The sequence below is a fragment of the Scyliorhinus torazame genome, chromosome 4 (assembly GCF_047496885.1).
Source record: "Scyliorhinus torazame isolate Kashiwa2021f chromosome 4, sScyTor2.1, whole genome shotgun sequence".
NCBI lineage: Eukaryota > Metazoa > Chordata > Chondrichthyes > Carcharhiniformes > Scyliorhinidae > Scyliorhinus > Scyliorhinus torazame.
This window is the reverse complement of record NC_092710.1, coordinates 130,287,477-130,308,546: the sequence shown is the minus strand read 5'-3', so window position 1 is coordinate 130,308,546 and position 21,070 is coordinate 130,287,477. Positions and strand designations below refer to the sequence as shown.

Genomic DNA, 21,070 nt, shown 5'->3' with positions numbered 1-21,070 from the left:
AGTGCCAGGCTGGCACTCAGGCTGCACTGCCAAGGTGCCAGGCTGTCACTGCCAGAGTACCCAGGTGGCACCAGCAGTGCTAGGGCACCGCCCTGCCCAAAGGGCGTGCAGCTGGGGGTCTCTGATCCCCTGGGAGACCCCCCACAAGTGTTGTTCCATCTGGCCCATTTGTGGGGGCCAATGTTGAACAGAACCCACCCTGAGATGAAGGGGTTGAATCCCAAAGCCTCAGGTACCTCGGGAATCTGCACATTAGAGTGAAGCTTACTGCCTCGCTCTAATATGCAGATTTGCCGAAAAGTGATTCTGCCCATTATGGGTGGGATTCATATCGCAATGTCTTGTGAGAATGCGTTGGATCTTTCGAGGCTTTGCGAGCCGGTTATATCCTGGAAGCTGCTTTTCGGCGCAGCGTGACCATTGAATCGCGCCCTCAGTCATATTTTGGGAGAATTCCTCATTTGAATGCAGCAGGCACGCAAACCAAATAGGCATCCTGGTGCAGCTAACCAATCTTCAGGTAGATTCTCAGAGGTGTGTAAGTGTGGAGCAGTGCATTCTTATAATTCTGAAGCAGGAGGAGCATTCTAGCTCTTTGCTGATCAGAAAATGAGTAAACGTGGTCACACGTGTCACAGGCTCTGCTCATCTGCCTTTTGAAATTGCAATCAGCGTCCTAACTACATAATTTCCATTGGAAAGAGATATAATGCTTGTTCCAATTGGGCATTTTGCCTCTTCAGCATAGGCCCCTGGAAAGTCAGAGTGGGCTGAAAGTTGCAGCTAATGGGTTAATAAATTTGCCAATCCCATTTTTAGGTGCATTCTAATCATTCGCTTTGGCTTTCCCAAATGTAAAGTGGCCACAAGCACTCCAAACTGCATCAAATGATTTGGAGGAAAATGTAACTGGTCTGATTAGTAAGTTTGCAGACGACACAAAGGTTGGTGGAATTGCGGATAGCGATGAGGACTGTCTGAGGATACAGCAGGATTTAGATTGTCTGGAGACTTGGGCGGAGAGATGGCAGATGGAGTTTAACCTGGACAAATGTGAGGTAATGCATTTTGGAAGGGCTAATGCAGGTAGGGAATATACAGTGAATGGTAGAACCCTCAAGAGTATTGAAAGTCAAAGAGATCTAGGAGTACAGGTCCACAGATCACTGAAAGGGGCTACACAGGTGGAGAAGGTAGTCAAGAAGGCATACGGCATGCTTGCCTTCATTGGCCGGGGCATTGAGTATAAGAATTGGCAAGTCATGTTGCAGCTGTATAGAACCTTAGTTAGGCCACACTTGGAGTATAGTGTTCAATTCTGGTCGCCACACTACCAGAAGGATGTGGAGGCTTTAGAGAGGGTGCAGAAGAGATTTACCAGAATGTTGCCTGGTATGGAGGGCATAAGCTATGAGGAGCGATTGAATAAACTCGGTTTGTTCTCACTGGAACGAAGGAGGTTGAGGGGCGACCTGATAGAGGTATACAAAATTATGAGGGGCATAGACAGAGTGGATAGTCAGAGGCTTTTCCCCAGGGTAGAGGGGTCAATTACTAGGGGGCATAGGTTTAAGGTGAGAGGGGCAAAGTTTAGAGTAGATGTACGAGGCAAGTTTTTTACGCAGAGGGTAGTGGGTGCCTGGAACTCACTACCGGAGGAGGTAGTGGAGGCAGGGACGATAGGGACATTTAAGGGGCATCTTGACAAATATATGAATAGGATGGGAATAGAAGGATACGGACCCAGGAAGTGTAGAAGATTGTAGTTTAGTCGGGCAGTATGGTCGGCACGGGCTTGGAGGGCCGAAGGGCCTGTTCCTGTGCTGTACATTTCTTTGTTCTTTGTTCTTGTTCAGTGCGAATATTTGTCTTTCTTACACCTGTCATTCCCAGAGTCTCTCCATGTTCTGGAGCTGAAAAGACTTTGTGCTGTTTTACTGTGCCGCAGTGACCCACCTTTTCCACAAACGTTAATCAGCTCAAAACCTATCGATATTTTGCCTGTGTGGTGAGCTGTTCAATAACGTTGCAATGCTTCACTCTACCTTTATCTCTGAAGTGCTCTGCGATAATTAGACATCAAGTTGCTAGCATATTTGTAATGAACAACCTTTTCCATTTGCGAAACTGTAAGAAATGATTATCATTAAGTGAGAAGTGGTTACTGTGATTAGCTGAATAAAGAGGGAGGACTCAGGAAGCAGAGCACTGTAGCATCAAATGCAGGTGCTCAACCTAGTTTTGCATCACAGTGAAATAAGCCCATTCCAGATGTGTGAAACAAATCAGACAGCAGAATCATTGTGGCAGATCTCTTTGGAAAAATGACTATTCATTAATATCTGTCACCTCCATATAAGTGAGAAGATTGATTGCAATTTATGCAATACGTGTATTGAATGCAAAGCCTGTTGATGAAAGTCTTATTTAACCATACTTTGTTCTCTTCTATGCAGATCAGCCCTGTGGTGGATTAGTTCAAGGGCCAAATGGCACAATCGAAAGCCCTGGATTTCCTGCTGGCTACCCAAATTATGCAAACTGCACCTGGATTATCATTACTGGAGAACGGAACAGGATACAGCTTGTATTCCAGATCTTCGCTTTAGAAGAAGACTTTGATATTTTATCCATCTATGATGGCCAGCCACAGCAGGGCAATTTGAAAATGAGGTATGGTGCCATCTCTTGATGGAATGAGCTAATTAAGACTTAGCCCCGCAATTGCTGCTACTGTGCATTGAAACATTTAGGTGAAGGATGTGTTCCGTAGACCCGTTTTGTGTGAGATAATGCAAAGCTCTTGGGTGTTGCAATCACTTGGACATCAAACCACTCTTTCTTTTAATTCTATGCAATTTTCAAAACTGGATTTAACAAATGTTTAATCTTGCTGTTTTAAGTTGTTTCAATGTTGCGTCATGCCTGGTATATGAGAAATATAGCTTTTCTCATTTTGACGCAATGGTGCTCGTTGCAACATTTCCTTGGTTCCCCTGACCAAGGACACAGGCTGATGTTTGATCCAAGACCTCTGCCACCGCCATTCCGTTACCAAACCCTTGACAATACGCAGGGTAGATTGTAAAAGTTGATCCTCTGCTTTCCCTCCATGGGGCATGTTGGTCTCCTCACATCACAACACAGCTAAGCCCAGACATAAACTGAATGGGGAACTTTGGGCTCGAACCCAAGTCTTGCCATTTTCCCGTGCAGTCTATTTAATCTCTTGAAACAATACTGCTTGCTTTATATCTCATTAGTTGTGGTTGCAGTTTACTTTGTCGGATTCTTGGCAGAGGAAGTGAAAATCTCAATTTTTAACAATCTCAAACAAAATATAACTGTAAACAGTGTTAAAGCCAGAATCTTCATATGACAGCTGTGTACACAAAATGTTACAACTGAAGGGTTTTTTTGATGGACAACTGTTGTCTTTAAATTAGAAATTCAGTAACTGTTGGAGGATACATTTGGTTTAAGAAGCATTATGGACTATTCATTTTAATAGCATTGACAAAAATCAGTAATGACAGATTCCCACCTGAAAAAGTGAATATGTTCTGCTACTAGTTCAATTTGTGCAAAATGACCAGTGAAATGTTGGCAATTAAATAATTTGTAAATGATGTTCTCTGGAAGGAAACAATATTTTATAATTCTGCTTTCGGGTTTATTACTGAGATTTACAACAAAACATTTTGGGAAGACCATCTGTCTGTATTGAACCTCTCATGGTAGTGCACCGATAGAGGACCAATGGCTGAATCCTGCTACGGTAATGACATTACAGCTATTCCTTGCAAATGATTATATTGACTCTCTCATGTACCAGCAACGGATTTAATATTTAATTGTATAATCAGAAGGAAAATCCTTTCAGATCCATAGCTAATGCTTGTGACAAATTCTTCAAACTCTGTTATTAATTGGAATATGGAAATTGGAATGTTTTGCTGAACTGATGTTGGTGATTTGGAAAACGCAGGAGGAAAAAATATAACACCAACAAATGCTGCAAAAGCTCAGGGGGCAGTCAATGCCTGAAAGAAAGATAAGTTTACGTCTTTGTTTAGGAAGCTCAGCAGAATTGGCAATGGAAATGCCCCAGGTACAGGTTAAGAGTTCAACCAAGTTCACCTCAGCACTCCTACAAATACATAGTTAAACTGTTTTACAGACTGCAAATAAACTTTTAAATGTTGGAAAGATGTATGAAATACCATAAATTATACCAGGAGCAGGTCGATCAATCCATTTTTATCGGGTAAGGCCTCAAGGAACATGAAACAAAGGTATATAATTGAAGTTGATACTCAAACCATCTATGATCTGACTGGCTCAAGGGGATAACAGGTTTACTCCTGTTCCTATGTTCAATCAGGTGTACAAAACGTCAAAGATCATTCATGGCTTCAAATTAGGAAGAAAAGCATCATAACAAGGGAAAAAAGAATCCATCAGGAACATGAGCAATGGGATGTTCTTGTTCCATGATAGCTGATGCCACATATTATTTTAATGTTAGTTGACAGATCTCATTTTGTAAAACGTGATTTAGGCGAAGTACAGATAGTAGGTGTTACAAATTCAGACCTTATCTTGGCTATCCTTTCCAGTAGTGTGATGCAGCGGTCTCTCCGGTAAACAGTCTAACATTCAGCTGTGTACCTGGATTTTCCAGTAACTACCTGTTTGGCCTTGCAGTCCAGGGGTATAGGATTCCCACAGTGCAGAAAGAGGCCATTCAGCCTATGGAATCTGCACCAAATCTCCGAAAGAGCCCCTCACCTAGGCCCACTTCCCCGCCCCAACCTCACCTAACCTTTGGAGACTAAGGGGCAATTTAGCATGGCCAATCCACCTTACGTGCACATCTTTGGACAGCGGGAGGAAACTGGAGCACCCGGAGGAAACACACACAGACACGGGGAGGATGTGCAAACTTCACACAGTTACCCAAGGTCAGAATTGAACCCGGGTCCCTCACGCTGCAAAACACCACAGTTCTAACCACTGTGCCACCTATAAATAAGTTCCCATTGTGATTTTAATTGGATGTAGTAACTTTCCATTACGCTCCTCTCCAATTTCTTTTGAAGGCCCATTCAATAATATTTGGTGGGACAAGATCGGCTGCCTTTGTTCAATTGTTCCATTTTGAACAAGAGCAATGAACAGAAGATTAAAGTTCAGACTCACTTGATACAATCAGTGCAACTGTCTTCGTGTGCTAATACCAAATTACAAACACAATCCCTCTCACCAGGGGGGTCGCCTTGATTGATGCGAAACAAAACAGCTTCCAACTACTCTCCTACGTTCCACCTAAACCAGAACAAAAGCTCTGACTTTATACTGTATGTCTTTCTGTCCCTATTTTCTTTTCTATCTCATTTTGTTTCATCATCAGCGGGGAAAGACCTATACCAAAATATTTTGGCTGACTGCCGGGAATCTGGAATACTCTACACAATAGGAGTAAGATGTTCATTCATGATTGAGACACTCGTTTTATTTTCTTCCTTTGGTGGCAAGGAATTTTAAGTATTTCATCTATCTTTCACATCTTTTTCATAAACTATCGTGTGCAAGCATTTTGTTTTGAAAAAACTCCGCCATTTCAGTCTAATGTTTTTCCAAATGCTTTCTGTGGAAGCATGAAATGTCCTGAACCCCAGTTGTATGTAAGCAGCAGCAAAATAGGTTGTCATTAAGAGAATATATGTATGATTTAATTTTGAAGGTGGCTTACCTATATCCGCCGTATAGTTAGAAAAATTTAAAAAACAAAGCACATACACACAATTCAGTACAGCATTGTTGTGAAAAATGCCTCCTGTAAGGAGACTGTGTTCAGCCCCTGACACCGAGCTTGAAGCTCAATTGTGTAAAAAGAACGAGCAGAATAGAGTTCAGAAAACCTATTAGCAAAAAACCTGAGGTGAAAGCTGAACATAAATAACACAGCTATGATGGTTGTAAATGTACTTAATACTGAGAGAATTCATTGTAAACTTAAACCATTTGTTGAAAGTGTGAATTCCATTACTCTAATGGAATTTACTTCAGTGAGGACAGACGATCATTGAAGGATGTGGTAGTAATTTGTCCGAGTATTGAATTCTTTCAAACAAGCAACATGAGAAAGTGTGGAACAAGCACTTTCCACAACCAGCTTAATTTGCCCTGTTGTAGACTCCATCCTGCTTCTCTAGTAATTTCAGAGAAAGCTTTTCAAAAACTTTCCTTAACCCTCAAAACTCGACATTCTGCAGTATTTCAATCTGATCACCTCCTTGCTACCAGTGAAAAATCAGTGCACCCAGGACAGGAACACTCAAAGTTCGTGAAGTCTTTGATCATTTGTTCCAATTCAGATTAGATTTAGATGAAACTATCTGAAACAGTGTCATCAGATCTCAAATTCATCATTTTGAAGCTGCATCTTTCATTTATCCTGCCCTTGCAGAGAAGCTGAGTACTTGAGAAGCAGAATCTGTTGACAGGCACAGATTTCCACTATGTCTTATTACATTGTGTCCCGAACGGGTAGAGGGCATCCTGAAGGGGGAGGGCAAACAGGCAGAGGTCGTTGTACATATTGGTACTAACGACATAGGCAGGAAGGGGCATGAGGTCCAGCAGGAGTTCAGGGAGCTAGGCAGAAAGTTAAAAGACAGGACCTCTAGGGTTGTAATCTCGGGATTACTCCCTGTGCCATGTGCCAGTGAGGCTAGAAATAGGAAGATAGAGCAGCTAAACATGTGGCTAAACAGCTGGTGTAGGAGGGAGGGTTTCCGTTATCTGGACCACTGGGAGCTCTTCCGGGGCAGGTGTGACCTATATAAGAAGGACGGGTTGCATCTAAACCGGAGAGGCATAAATACCCTAAAGGTTTGCTAATGTCACACGGGAGGGTTTAAACTAATATGGCAGGGGGGTGGGCACGGGAGCAATAGGTCAGAAGGTGAGAGCATTGAGGGAGAACTAGGGAATAGGGACAGTGGGGCTCTGAGGCAGAGCAGACAGGGAGAAGTTGCTGAACACAGCGGGTCTGGTGGCCTGAAGTGCATATGTTTTAATGCAGGATGTATTACGGGTAAAGCAGATGAACTTAGAGCTTGGATTAGTACTTGGAACTATGATGTTGTTGCCATTACAGAGACCTGGTTGAGGGAAGGGCAGTATTGGCAGCTAAACATTCCAGGATTTAGATGTTTCAGGCGGGATAGAGGGGGATGTAAAAGGGGAGGCAGAGTTGTGCTACTGGTTCAGGAGAATATCACAGCTGTACTGCGGGAGGACACCTCAGAGGGCAGTGAGGCTATATGGGTAGAGATCAGGAATAAGAAGGGTGCAGTCACAATGTTGGGGGTTTACTACTGGCCTCCCAACAGCCAGCGGGAGATAGAGGAGCAGATAGGTAGACAGATTTTGGAAAAGAGTAAAAACAACAGGGTGATGGGAGACTTCAACTTCCCCAATATTGACTGGGACTCACTTAGTGCCAGGGGCTTAGATGGGGCGGAGTTTGTAAGGAGCATCCAGGAGGGCTTCTTAAAACAATATGCAGACAGTCCAACTAGGGAAGGGGCGGTACTGGACCTGGTATTGGGGAATGAGCCCGGCCAGGTGGTAGATGTTTCAGTAGGGGAGCATTTCGGTAACAGTGACCACAATTCAGTAAGTTTTAAAGTACTGGTGGACAAGGATAAGAGTGGTCCTAGGATGAATGTGCTAAATTGGGGGAAGGCTAATTATAACAATATTAGGCGGGAACTGAAGAACATAGATTGGGGGCGGATGTTTGAGGGCAAATCAACATCTGACATGTGGGAGGCTTTCAAGTGTCAGTTGAAAGGAATTCAGGACCGGCATGTTCCTGTGAGGAAGAAGGATAAATACGGCAATTTTCGGGAACCTTGGATAACGAGAGATATTGTAGGCCTTGTCAAAAAGAAAAAGGAGGCATTTGTCAGGGCTAAAAGTCTGGGAACAGACAAAGCCTGCGTGGAATATAAGGAAAGTAGGAAGGAACTTAAGCAAGGAGTCAGGAGGGCTAGAAAGGGTCATGAAAAGTCATTGGCAAATAGGGTTAAGTAAAATCCCAAGGCTTTTTACACGTACATAAAAAGCAAGAGGGTAGCCAGGGAAAGGGTTGGCCCACTGAAGGATAGGCAAGGGAATCTATGTGTGGAGCCAGAGGAAATGGGCGAGGTACTAAATGAATACTTTGCATCAGTATTCACCAAAGAGAAGAAATTGGTAGATGATGAGTCTGGAGAAGGGTGTATAGATAGCCTGGGTCACATTGAGATCCAAAAAGACGAGGTGTTGGGTGTCTTAAAAAATATTAAGGTAGATAAGTCCCCAGGGCCTGATGGGATCTACCCCAGAATACTGAAGGAGGCTGGAGAGGAAATTGCTGAGGCCTTGACAGAAATCTTTGGATCCTCGCTGTCTTCAGGGGATGTCCCGGAGGACTTGAGAATAGCCAATGTTGTTCCTCTGTTTAAGAAGGGTAGCAAGGATAATCCAGGGAACCACAGGCCGGTGAGCCTTACTTCAGTGGTAGGGAAATTACTGGAGAGAATTCTTCGAGACAGGATCTACTCCCATTTGGAAGCAAATGGACGTATTAGTGAGAGGCAACATGGTTTTATGAAGGGGAGGTCGTGTCTCACTAACTTGATAGAGTTTTTCGAGGAGGTCACTAAGATAATTGATGCAGGTAGGGCAGTGGATGTTGTCTATATGGACTTCAGTAAGGCCTTTGACGAGGTCCCTCATGGTAGACTAGTACAAAAGGTGAAGTCACACGGGATCAGGGGTGAGCTGGCAAGGTGGATACAGAACTGGCTAGGTCATAGAAGGCAGAGAGTAGCAATGGAAGAATGCTTTTCTAATTTGATGGCTGTGGCCAGTGGTGTTCCACAGGGATCAGTGCTGGGACCTTTGCTCTTTGTAGTATATATAAATGATTTGGAGGAAAATGTAACTGGTCTGATTAGTAAGTTTGCAGACGACACAAAGGTTGGTGGAATTGCGGATAGCGATGAGGACTGTCAGAGGATACAGCAGGATTTAGATTGTTTGGAGACTTGGGCGGAGAGATGGCAGATGGAGTTTAATCCGGACAAATGTGAGGTAATGCATTTTGGAAGGTCTAATGCAGGTAGGGAATATACAGTGAATGGTAGAACCCTCAAGAGTATTGAAAGTCAAAGAGATCTAGGAGTACAGGTCCACAGGTCATTGAAAGGGGCAACACAGGTGGAGAAGGTAGTCAAGAAGGCATACGGCATGCTTGCCTTCATTGGCCGTGGTATTGAGTATAAGAATTGGCAAGTCATGTTGCAGCTGTATAGAACCTTAGTTAGGCCACACTTGGATTTTAGTGTTCAATTCTGGTCGCCACACTACCAGAAGGATGTGGAGGCTTTAGAGAGGGTGCAAAAGAGATTTACCAGAATGTTGCCTGGTATGGAGGGCATTAGCTATGAGGAGCGGTTGAATAAACTCGGTTTGTTCTCACTGGAACGAAGGAGGTTGAGGGGAGACCTGATAGAGGTCTACAAAATTATGAGGGGCATAGACAGAGTGGATAGTCAGAGGCTTTTCCCCGGGGTAGAGGGGTCAATTACTAGGGGGCATAGGTTTAAGGTGAGAGGGGCAAGGTTTAGAGTAGATGTACGAGGCAAGTTTTTTGCGCAGAGGGTAGTGGGTGCCTGGAACTCGCTACCGGAGGAGGTGGTGGAAGCAGGGACAATAGTGACATTTAAGGGGCATCTTGACAAATACATGAATAGGATGGGAATAGAGGGATACGGACCCAGGAAGTGTAGAAGATTGTAGTTTAGTCGGGCAGCATGGTCGGCACGGGCTTGGAGGGCCGAAGGGCCTGTTCCTGTGCTGTTCATTTCTTTGTTCTTTGTTCTTTGTACAATATTTTGATCACAGTGGGCTAAAAATTTGCCTCTGCCATACCCAAGGTTTTGGTGTCACCTGCGCAGTTTTGTGTCCAGCGTAGTGCCTCCACCATCATGGACAATTCTGGTGCTGGGTGTGCTAAACTCCATTTTAGTAAGGGCCAAATATGAAGCGGCTTATACCCAGATTTGATGCAGGTGTTAGACCATCTAACCACCTTTCTATGAAGAACTTTTTTCTGACCTCCCCTTCGAGTATTCTTGTGATTTTCCTCAATTTATGTCTCTTTATTAAAGTTCTTATTTGTCTGTATTAACATGACTATGTTTCAGAATCTTGAAGACCCCTGTCTTATCACATGTAACCATCTAGGCTCCAGTGAAAGAACCCACACTTCTCAAGCTTATCTTCATCACTGGAAGCTCACTGTCATGGTGTACTTCTACGAACTAACCACAGGACACTCAGGTACAGGTTTATTCAAGATTTAATCGTAGCGAGCACTCTTTTAGTGACCGTTAACACAGCACTCACACCAAGTCACAGATTTCTACTGTATTTATACACTGTTTGAATAACGTAGCACAGAACATTGTTTCATTTACAATTCTGTCCACACATAGGTTTATTATTAAACCTTTCACCTGGGGCAAGGTTTTTATCTCCTCTCACTGGAGGCTGCAGGTGTTACCCTGTCCGCTCTGACTCGATGCCTGTCCTTCCAACAGTAAACAACCAAAGCCTTGCTTGGAGAGTTCTTGCTGATTTCTAGACATTGAGAGTGTGTAAAGGTCATTGGCTTTAAGCATTGACTAGCATGTGCACTTATTCCAATTTTTACTGAATCTGTTTAGTTCCCCTAACACCCACGTTGCGCCACAGACTATTACACAAGCCAGTTGTTAGAGATATAAACACAATTCAACAATTCCACCACCAAACAATCAAACTAACCATTTTGACCTGGTCAGAAAAGACCCTTTTTAATTAACTGAGACAAACAATTCAAACTTTTATGACCATCCGGTATATTTATTTCTGTAATATTCAATCTCATTCCCAACACTATTTTGTGAGGAGATTGGCTGTTACATGGATGAATAGATGGTCTGAACTCAAATTAATAGGCCCCTCGGCTACCTTCCATTTACTGAAGGAAATAGAAGAATTACATGAATCAAAGAGAAAATTGAAAACTCTTTGGGCGCGACTCTCTGGCCTCGTTATGTTCCCTCTCAAACGAAACTAGGCCGGTGAATAGCGGGAGAGGCAGAAAACGAGAACCGCGCCAGGCGCCAAACAGTTTGCGATGCAACCGGCCTGCTCCCACAGGTGCAATCGGAATCTCGCTGTAGCTTGGCGAGAAATCCATTATCACCATCTAAGCCCTATTTCCATACAATTAACGAGAGTCACCCCATATCCAAAGACCTCCCATGATTCGTTGGCCTCCCCAGAAAGATGTCTCTCTGGTGCCGATTAGTACTCCTTTTGAAAAACATGAACGTAGCGGAAGGGCTTCTGTGGGGAGCTGAGGAGGTGAGTAGCCATCTATAGTCACAGGCAAAGAGGCCGGGGCGCTGGACGGCAAGCCACAGTGCTCAGCTGGGGATGGGGGAACCTCTGCAGGGTGGGCTGCCATGGGAGAGTGGGGGGGACGTGCTGGGGGGGGGGGGGCAACCAGGGGGCAATCCCATGCGGGCCACCATGCAAACCCACAGAATGTTGGAATGTGTGTACTGGTTTCAGGGGCATCTCCTGCCCCATCAACCACCCATAACTCCCATCATCTGATATAGAGGAGACCATATTGGGAGCCCAAAACACTCATTCCAGGTTAAGTAGCGTTTCACTTGAACCTCTTCCAATTTGGTCTATTGCATTCGCTGCTCCCAATGTGGTCTCCTCTATATCGGAGAGACCAAACGCAGATTGGTGATCGCTTTGGGCAGGTGAAGGAGACACATCCTGAGTGAGTGAGACACATCCAGAGTGGGAATTGGAACTTGGTAATTTGGTGCAGTGAGGTAATTTGGTGCAGAATGGGAGAAGGTGCTTTTTCCCTACCGTTTTGTTCTCTTTCTTCTGGCCTGTAACTGTTAATCTGCAGGGAGATAACCAGAGAGCATCCTGGGAAGGTAAGTGATTTTTATTACCTTTTCAAATTGTGTGGGGGGGGGGGGGGGGGGAGAGAAACTGAAGTGACATCACAGTAAAGCTGTGACCTGATTGGCTGGTTGGGAATCATTTAAATTTGAAAAAATAATAATATTGCAAAACAAATCTAATTGATTAACTAGATAGTGGAGTAACTAAACCTGAGGGCAGTGATCGGTATTTAGCATCTAATTTTAGGGTAAAAATCAACTAGTGTCAGGGCCATACAGTTAATTGTAACTCAATCTAACAATAATTCAAGTGTTTATTTTAAATTAATTAATTAGTGCTTAAAAGTTACTCAGCGGGGTGCAGTGCTCCAACTGTGAGATGTGGCAGATCTGTGATGCTTCCAGCGTTCCGGTCGACTACATCTGCAGCAAGTGTAACCAATGGCAGCTCATCACAGACCGCATGGTTCGGTTGGAGCAGCAATTGGATGCACTTAGGAGTATGCAGGTGGCGGAAAGTGTCATAGATGGGAGTTATAGAGACGTGGTCACACCCAAGGTGCAGGCAGAGAGATGGGTGACCACCAGAAGGGGCAGGCAGTCAGTGCAGGAGTCCCCTGTGGTTGTCCCCCTCACGAACAGGTATACCGCTTTGGATACTGTTGGGGGGGGAAGTAGCCTATCAGGGGAAAACAGCAGCAGCCAGAGCAGTGGCACCACGGCTGGCTCTGATGTTCAGCAGCGAGGGCCAAAGCGCAGAAGAGCAATAGTCATAGGGGACTCTCTAGTCAGGGGCACAGATAGGCGCTTCTGTGGATGTGAAAGAGACTCCAGGATGGTATGTTGCCTCCCTGGTGCCAGTGTCCAGGATGTCTCAGAACGGGTAGCGGGCATCCTGAAAGGGGAGGGCTAACAGGCAGAGGTCGTTGTACATATTGGTACTAACGACATAGGCAGGAAGAGGCATGAGGTCCTGCAGCAGGAGTTCAGGGAGCTAGGCAGAAAGTTAAAAGACAGGACCTCTAGGATTGTAATCTCGGGATTACTCCCTGTGCCACATGCCAGTGAGGCTAGAAATAGGAAGATAGAACAACTAAACACGTGGCTACACAGCTGGTATAGGAGGGAGGGTTTCCGTTATCTGTACCACTGGGAGCTCTTTTGGGGCAGGTGTTACCTGTATAAGAAGGATGGGTTGCATCTAAACTGGAGAGGCATAAATATCCTGGCCGCGAGGTTTGCTAGTGTCACACGGTAGGGTTTAAACTAGTATGGCAGGGGGGTGGTAACCGGAGCAATAGGTCAGAAGGTGAAAACATTGAGGGAGAACTAGGGAATAGGGCCAGTATGGCTCTGAGGAAGAGCAGACAGGGAGATGTTGCTGAAAACAGCGGGTCTGGTGGCCTGAAGTGCATATGTTTTAATGCAAGACGTATAACAGGTAAGGCAGATGAACTTAGAGCTTGGATTAGTACTTGGAACTATGATGTTGTTGCCATTACAGAGACCTGGTTGAGGGATTGACAGGATTGGCAGTTAAATGTTCCAGGATTTAGATGTTTCAGGGGGGATAGAGGGGGATGTAAAAGGGGTGGCGGCGTTGCGCTACTGGTTCGGGAGAATATCACAGCTGTACTACGGGAGGACACCTCAGAGGGCAGCGAGGCTATATGGGTAGAGATCAGGAATAAGAAGGGTGCAGTCACAATGTTGGGGGTTTACTACAGGCCTCCCAACAGCCAGCGCGAGATAGGGGAGCAGATAGGTAGACAGATTTTGGAAAGGAGTAAAAGCAACAGGGTTGTTGTGATGGGAGACTTCAACTTCCCCAATATTGACTGGGACTCACTTATTGCTCGGGGCTTGGATGGGGCAGAGTTTGTAAGGAGCATCCAGGAGGGCTTCTTAAAACAATATGTAGATAGTCCAACTAGGGAAGGGGCTGTACTGGACCCGATATTGGGGAATGAGCCCGGCCAGGTGGTAGAAGTTTCCGTAGGGGAGCATTTCGGGAACAGTGACCACAATTCAGTAAGTTTTAAAGTGCTGGTGGACAAGGATAAGTGTGGTCCTAGGGTGAATGTGCTAAATTGGGGGAAGGCTAATTATAACGATATTAGGAGGGAACTGAAGAACCTAGATTGGGGGTGGATGTTTGAGGGTAAATCAACATCTGACATGTGGGAGGCTTTCAAATGTCAGTTGAAAGGAATTCAGGACCGGCATGTTCCTGTGCGGAAGAAGGATAAATACGGCAAATTTCGGGAACCTTGGATAACGAGAGATATTGTAGGCCTTGTCAAAAAGAAAAAGGAGGCATTTGTCAGGGCTAGAGGCTGGGAACAGACGAAGCCTGTGTGGAATATAAGGAAAGTAGGAAGGAACTTAAGCAAGGAGTCAGGAGGGCTAAAAGGGGTCACAAAAAGTCATTGGCAAATAGGGTTCAGGAAAATCCCAAGGCTTTTTACACGTACATAAAAAGCAAGCAGGCAGCCAGGGAAAGGTTTGGCCCACTGAAGGACAGGCAAGGGAATCTATGTGTGGAGCCAGAGGAAATGGGCGAGGTACTAAATGAATACTTTGCATCAGTATTCACCAAAGAGAAGGAATTGGTGGATGTTGATTCTGGAGAAGAGTGTGTCGATAGCCTGGGTCACATTGAGATCCGAAAAGACAAGGTGTTGGGCGTCTTGAAAAATATTAAGGTAGATAAGTCCCCAGGGCCTGATGGGATCTACCCCAGAATACTGAAGGAGGCTAGAGAGGAAATTGCTGAGGCCTAGACAGAAATCTTTGGATCCTCACTGTCTTCAGGTGATGTCCCGGAGGACTGGAGAATAGCCAATGTTGTTACTTTGTTCAAGAAGGATAGCAAGGATAATCCAGGGAACTACAGGCCGATGAGCCTTACATCAGTGTTAGGGAAATTACTGGAGAGAATTCTTCGAGACAGGATCTACTCCCATTTGGATGCAAATGGATGTATTAGTGAGAGGCAGCATGGTTTTGTGAAGGGGAGGTTGTGTCTCACTGACTTGATAGAGTTTTTCGAAGAGGTCACAAAGATGATTGATGCAGGTAGGGCAGTGGATGTTGTCTAGTTGGACTTCAGTAAGGCCTTTGACAAGAGCCCTCATGGCAGACTGGTACAAAAGGTGAAGTCACACGGGATCAGGGGTGAGCTGGCAAGGTGGATACAGAACTGGCTAGGTCATAGAAGGCAGAGAGTAGCAATGGAAGGGTGCTTTTCTGATTGGAGGGCTGTGACTAGTGGTGTTCCGCAGGGATCAGTGCTGGGACCTTTGCTGTTCATAGTATATATAAATGATTTGGAGGAAAATGTAACTGGTCTGATTAGTAAGTTTGCAGATGACACAGAGGTTGGTGGAATTGCGGATAGCGATGAGGACTGTCAAAGGATATAGCAGGATTTAGATCGTTTGGAGACTTGGGCGGAGAGATGGCAGATGGAGTTTAATCCGGACAAATGTGAGGTAATGCATTTTGGAAGGTCTAATGCAGGGCGGGAATACACAGTGAATGGTAGAACCCTCAAGCGTATTGACAGTCAGAGAGATTTAGGTGTACAGATCCACAGGTCACTGAACGGGGCAGCACAGGTGAAGAAGGTAGTCAAGAAGGCATACGGCATGCTTGCCTTCATTGGCCGGGGCATTGAGTATAAGAATTGGCAAGTCATGCTGCAGCTGTATAGAACCTTAGTTAGGCCACACTTGAAGTATAGTGTTCAATTCTGGTCGCCACACTACCAGAAGGATGTGGAGGCTTTAGAGAGGGTGCAGAAGAGATTTACCAGGATGTTGCCTGGTATGGAGGGCATTAGTTATGAGGAGCGGTTGAATAAACTCAGTTTGTTCTCACTGGAACGACAGAGGTTGAGGGGTGACCTGATAGAGGTCTGCAAAATTATGAGGGGCATAGACAGAGTGGATAGTCAGAGGCTTTTTCCCAGGGTAGAGGGGTCAATTACTAGGGGGCATAGGTTTAAGGGCGAGGGGCAAGGTTTAGAGGTGATGTACGAGGCAAGTTTTTTTCACAGAGGGTAGTGGGTGCCTGGAACTCGTTGCCGGAGGAGGTGGTGGAAGCAGGGATGATAATGACATTTAAAGGGCATCTTGACAAATACATGAATAGGATGGGAAGAGAGGGATACGGACCCAGGAAGTGTAGAAGATTTTAGTTTAGATGGGCAGCATGATCGGCAGCGGCTTGGAGGGCCGAAGGGCTTGTTCCTGTGCTGTACTTTTCTTTGCTCTTTGTTCTTTGTTCACCTTCGGTCTGAGCGCACTCAGGACCCTGACCTTCCCGTTGCTTGCCATTTTAACAGAAGACCCTGCACCCATGCCCACATGTCTGTCCTTGGCCTGCTGCAATTTCCGGTGAAGCTCAACGCAAACTAGAGGAACAACATCCCATCCTCCAATTAGGCAGGCTACAGCCTCCCGGTCTCAACATCGAATTCAACAACTTTAGATGATCAGCTCTACCTACCCCACCTCGACTCATTGGTTTTCATCCCATTTCATTTTAACTGTCTTTTACCATTTCTCACTCTCTTGTCTTTCTTTATATATATTTAACCCACCCCCATCTTATCCACTTTTCCTTACCCTTTCTCCACCTTGCTCCCCCCACCACCCCCCCCCCCCCCCACCCTCCCCCACATCTACATCAGATGTTAGTTTATCTGCAGTTTGGCCTTTCACACCTTTTGTTCTCTCTGGGGACTGCCATTGGCACTCTTTTCCCTTGCTTTCTGTGGCCATTAGCACCCTGTTTCCCAGGGTTTCTGTGGCTATGACTCATCTTCCATTCTCACTCCACAGTATAAATATTTCCCACTTTCTCTGTCTTTAGCTTTGACAAAGGGTCATCTGGACTTGAAACGTTAGCTCTTGTCTCTCCCTAGAGATGCTGCCAGACCTGATGAGATTTTCCAGCACTTTCCTTTTGCTGTCTGCCACATTCTTCTCCCCCGCCCACCAGCCCTCCCTGACTTGTCTCTCTTATTATGGTGGGCAGGGAGGGCATCAGGCAGCCCGCCCACAGTTGGACCGATTGTCCAATTAATATAGCAGAGGAAGGTGGAGGCAGCTTTCACTGCGCCAGCTTTCTGTTAGACAGAAAGAGGCGGGGGGGGTACATCCTTTTGGGGGTGGCGGGGGGGGGGGGGGAACATAGATGATGAGGAAGAATTTCTTCAGCCAGAGGGTGATGAATCTTTGGAACTCTTTGCTGCAGAAAGCTGTGGACGCCAAATCACTGAGTATCTTTAAGACAGAGATAGACAGGCTCCTGATTGATAAGGGGATCAGAGATTATGGGGAGAAGGCAGGAGAACGGTGATGAGAAAAATATCAGCCACGATTGAATGGCGGAGGAGACGTGATGGGCCGAGTGGCCTAATTCTGCTCCTATGCCTCAAGGTCTTATGCTCTTTTGGGTGAATGGTGGAATAGTGGGGAGGAGAATGGAATTGGGAAGGGAGAATGGGGGTGGGAGGGTGCCCTGTAGACATTGTAGCCATTCCGCCTCAAGATCTTGAGCGGGATTCCCTGTCGCCTGACGCCAAAATTGGGATCGGCAATCCGGGGGGGGAATGGCTTCCGACGCCAGAGTCGGGGCAGGTGGCAGCTTGACGTCGGGTCGCGATGCTCCGCCCCTCCAGATTGGCATCATCAGGACACGGGCCACACACAGTCACAAGGCCGTTGGCGTGTCATCAGCTGGCCCACCCGCAATGCTCCACCCCTGATGTGCCAAGTTCCCGGCGGTGTAGGGCCACGTGTGGTCTCAGCGGTTGGGAACTTGGCAATCTGGCTGCTGATAGTGTCCAGCGCCGCCACACATGTCCGGGATCCGTGCCCTGGCTGGGGGGGGGGACTGTTGCTAGGTCTGGGAGGAGTACTGGTTGGTGGCCAGAGGGTGGGCTGTGGTGTTGGGGTGCACGGGTTAAGGTTCCAGCACGGGCGGTGGCATGTTTTCCGGCCCGACAGGTGCTGCTTGTCAGACTTACGCATGTGCGGCCCGGGACCCGCTGATTCGTCAGCCGTTTTCCGTGTGACCCACGGGTGTTCCATGTGGCACCGGTGCTCGTCCCTCACCGGTACTGGAACCGATTTTCCCATCATGAATCACTCGCGGATTCTCCGTTGCAGCCGGCACTTAGCCGCAGGTATGGAGAATTCATTATCCAGCTCCCCTTTTACGCCTGCCAATCTCCCAACCCACAGCCTCTACAATTCATCCCCTGCACCCTGTTTCCTTCCCTTGCTGTGGTGTTCCAGGCAGGCCCATCAATATGCCCTGTCCTACAGAAGTCTGGGATCCATGACTGCTACTGGATTCTGGCACTGCTGCACTACAGAGCAGCTGGCCAATCAGATTAGCTGGCAGCTCTCTCAGGTGGGATTTCCCAGATTGGAGGGGTGGTCAAAATCCCACTCTGACCCCAAAAAAAGCCCCCAGAGTAATATCAATGCAGAGCAGCTGGGTTTCGGGTGGGTGGGCTGACCACAAAGTGAACAGAATCTGTCACCAGGTAAAATCCAGCCCATGAGCTGTTTCATTCATAAATGATGTATCTTGACTTTGGCACATGTCTTCTGGTTCTATGTTCACAATCGATATTCAATATCCAACTCACATCAACATTATATATACTTCTGATTCACATTATGTCACTTCTCAATCTTCTTGTCCCCTGTGGTGGCTTAATATATACACCAGAGGCTCCCAGTAATGAACAAAGGGGTTTGCTGATGAATGGCAAAGGCAGTTAAGTACAGGCACAGAGCACAAGATAACAAGTCTTAACACTCCAGGGTCCATGCTGCTCAAGGTCTTGCTCCCATAGTCCCGCGCACACTCTCAATTGGCTTGAGTTCACGTGTTCCCGCGTGACTGTCCGTGAATTGGTCACGTGGTTCGCCAAGCCTCCCCTCTAAAAGGGCCCATACGCACCCCCAGTATGCCAGAAATGTTTGTATCAATCAGTTTCTCTTCATACATACAGTCCCATCTCCTGTTATCATTACTAGTTTTCTGTCCTCCACCAATGCAGCAACAACATTTGACATCATTCCCAAAACTTCACAAGGTTTAATACATACCAGCGATCTGTACAAAGTTTGAAGCAGACATGTTTTCAAATGTATCAAACCCCTTTTAAGATCAGCAATGTTTAGGGATAACAGTCCCAGTTGAAAAGTACATAATGAAAAATGTTCTTTAGGATTTTTCTACTTCCTTCAGTGCTTGGTGGCAGCAGAGGCCATTTTCTTTTGGTTTCACACAATTAATTTTGACTAATATGACTCAATTAATTTTGATAACATTTTTTTGCAAAAAATATCAATTTAGATAGGGCAAACATTTCTGAAATTCTTGTTATGTTGCTTTTTAACGGGAGATGTGTAACCCTGGCCTATTTTACTACACAAGTGATTTTCTGTGAATAGCGGGCACGGCATGGCCCTTTTATTTTGATGGACCCCAACCATACTATTTTCTTTCTGTTCCCCACTTTTGTTTTGCCTTATTTCGGACTTGCCAACCCACCACAAAATTTCTAATGATGCAGGCTTTTTAAAAAGGGATAACCTGTGTCCTATTTGAAGTAAAACCCTAGTCCCAGTACAAAGTATAACACTGAAAAAAAGAGACATATTGAAGCTTTTCATCGTTCATCTTTTCATCTTTCCTGACCTGAGGAAGGAGCTGCGCTCCAAAAGCTAGTGTTTGAAACAAACCTGTTGGACTTTAACCTGGTGTTGCAAGTGTGCACCCTAGTCCAACGCCGGCATCATCTTTCACTCATCAGGGCACTCTGCAAGAATTTGAATATAAGGGTAAAATAATTTTACTATACGAGAAGAAAGCACTGATTAGTTGGTAAGTAGACTCTGAATGGCAGAAGTGTTGCAATGGACAATGCACCAGATGACTGACAGTTAACTGTTGAGCACTATTTGAAATTTAAACTAGGAAGTTTGACCATGATTGGTCAAGACATTGAGGAGTTCCGCTTGTCAGTGCAGGAAGAGAGCGGGGACTCATTTAAAAATGGTGTCCCGATCTCTTGATTCCCCCCACATGAACCCCCCAATGCCCCAACTTACCTGTTAGGGGATCCTCATGGGAGGCCACTCCCCCTCTGCATGCCCTCTAATGTCGGCCCACCCCAACCAAGGCTGCGCCCCTCCCCGGCTGTGCCCCCCCCCGCCCCCTGCCCCCCGCCCCAGTGATTCCCCGGCCCCCCTCCGAGCACTGGAGCAGCAACCCCAGTGCCCTCGGGCTCTGCATGTGAGCGAAGATGGCTACTCACCTCTTCGGGTCCCCGCAGCAGCCCTTTGCAAGCTTCAAGTTTTTAAAAAGGAGTACTAATCGGTACCCACATGACCACTTGCTGGGGAGGCCATCAGCTCATGGGAGGCAGTAAGATAGAGGGTTGCTCCCGTTAATTATATGGAGATTGGGCTCACATGGTGAATATTGGTTTCTCACCACGCTACAGCGGGATCCCGATTTCACCAACGGAAGCAGGCCGTTTAGAGCCCTGCCCGGTTTTCAATTTTGGCCTCTCCCACAATTTAATGGCATCATCATGCTCTCGCTTAATTACAACGCGGCCATTAAATCACATCCATTATGTGGACAAAATAAGTGTCTGACATTCCCTACCTCATTCCCCAGGGCAATGTTTTGTCCAATCAGAGTCAAACTGCCTGGTTTAAATTTAAAACAGTGATTGGCAGTTAACTGTCAATCACCTGTTGCATTCTCCATGGCAGCATCTTGACCATTCAGAGTCAACTTAGCATCCAATCAGCACTTCCTTCTCATCCAGTACAAACTCTTGTTTTTCCTCGCTATCAGTATTCTTGCAAAGTGTCTTGATAAGTGCAAGGTGAATAGTTTCAACATGTCTCTTTTTTTTCAGCAATACTCAAGTTCTGTGCTGCCAAATTACTGAAAATATAATTCTGTCGTTCAATACTGCTTCCTTG

At 45.9% G+C, this 21,070-nt stretch overlaps 1 protein-coding gene across 1 annotated transcript in view; it reads left to right on the top strand.

Moving 5' to 3' along the window:
- LOC140410474 (CUB and sushi domain-containing protein 1-like) overlaps positions 1–21,070 on the top strand; it is a 3,392,839-nt gene that overhangs the window by 452,807 nt on the left and 2,918,962 nt on the right. The window contains exon 2 of the mRNA XM_072498599.1: positions 2,457–2,673. Within this exon, the coding sequence (XP_072354700.1) occupies positions 2,457–2,673 (217 nt within the window). The remainder of the gene's footprint in view (positions 1–2,456; positions 2,674–21,070) is intronic.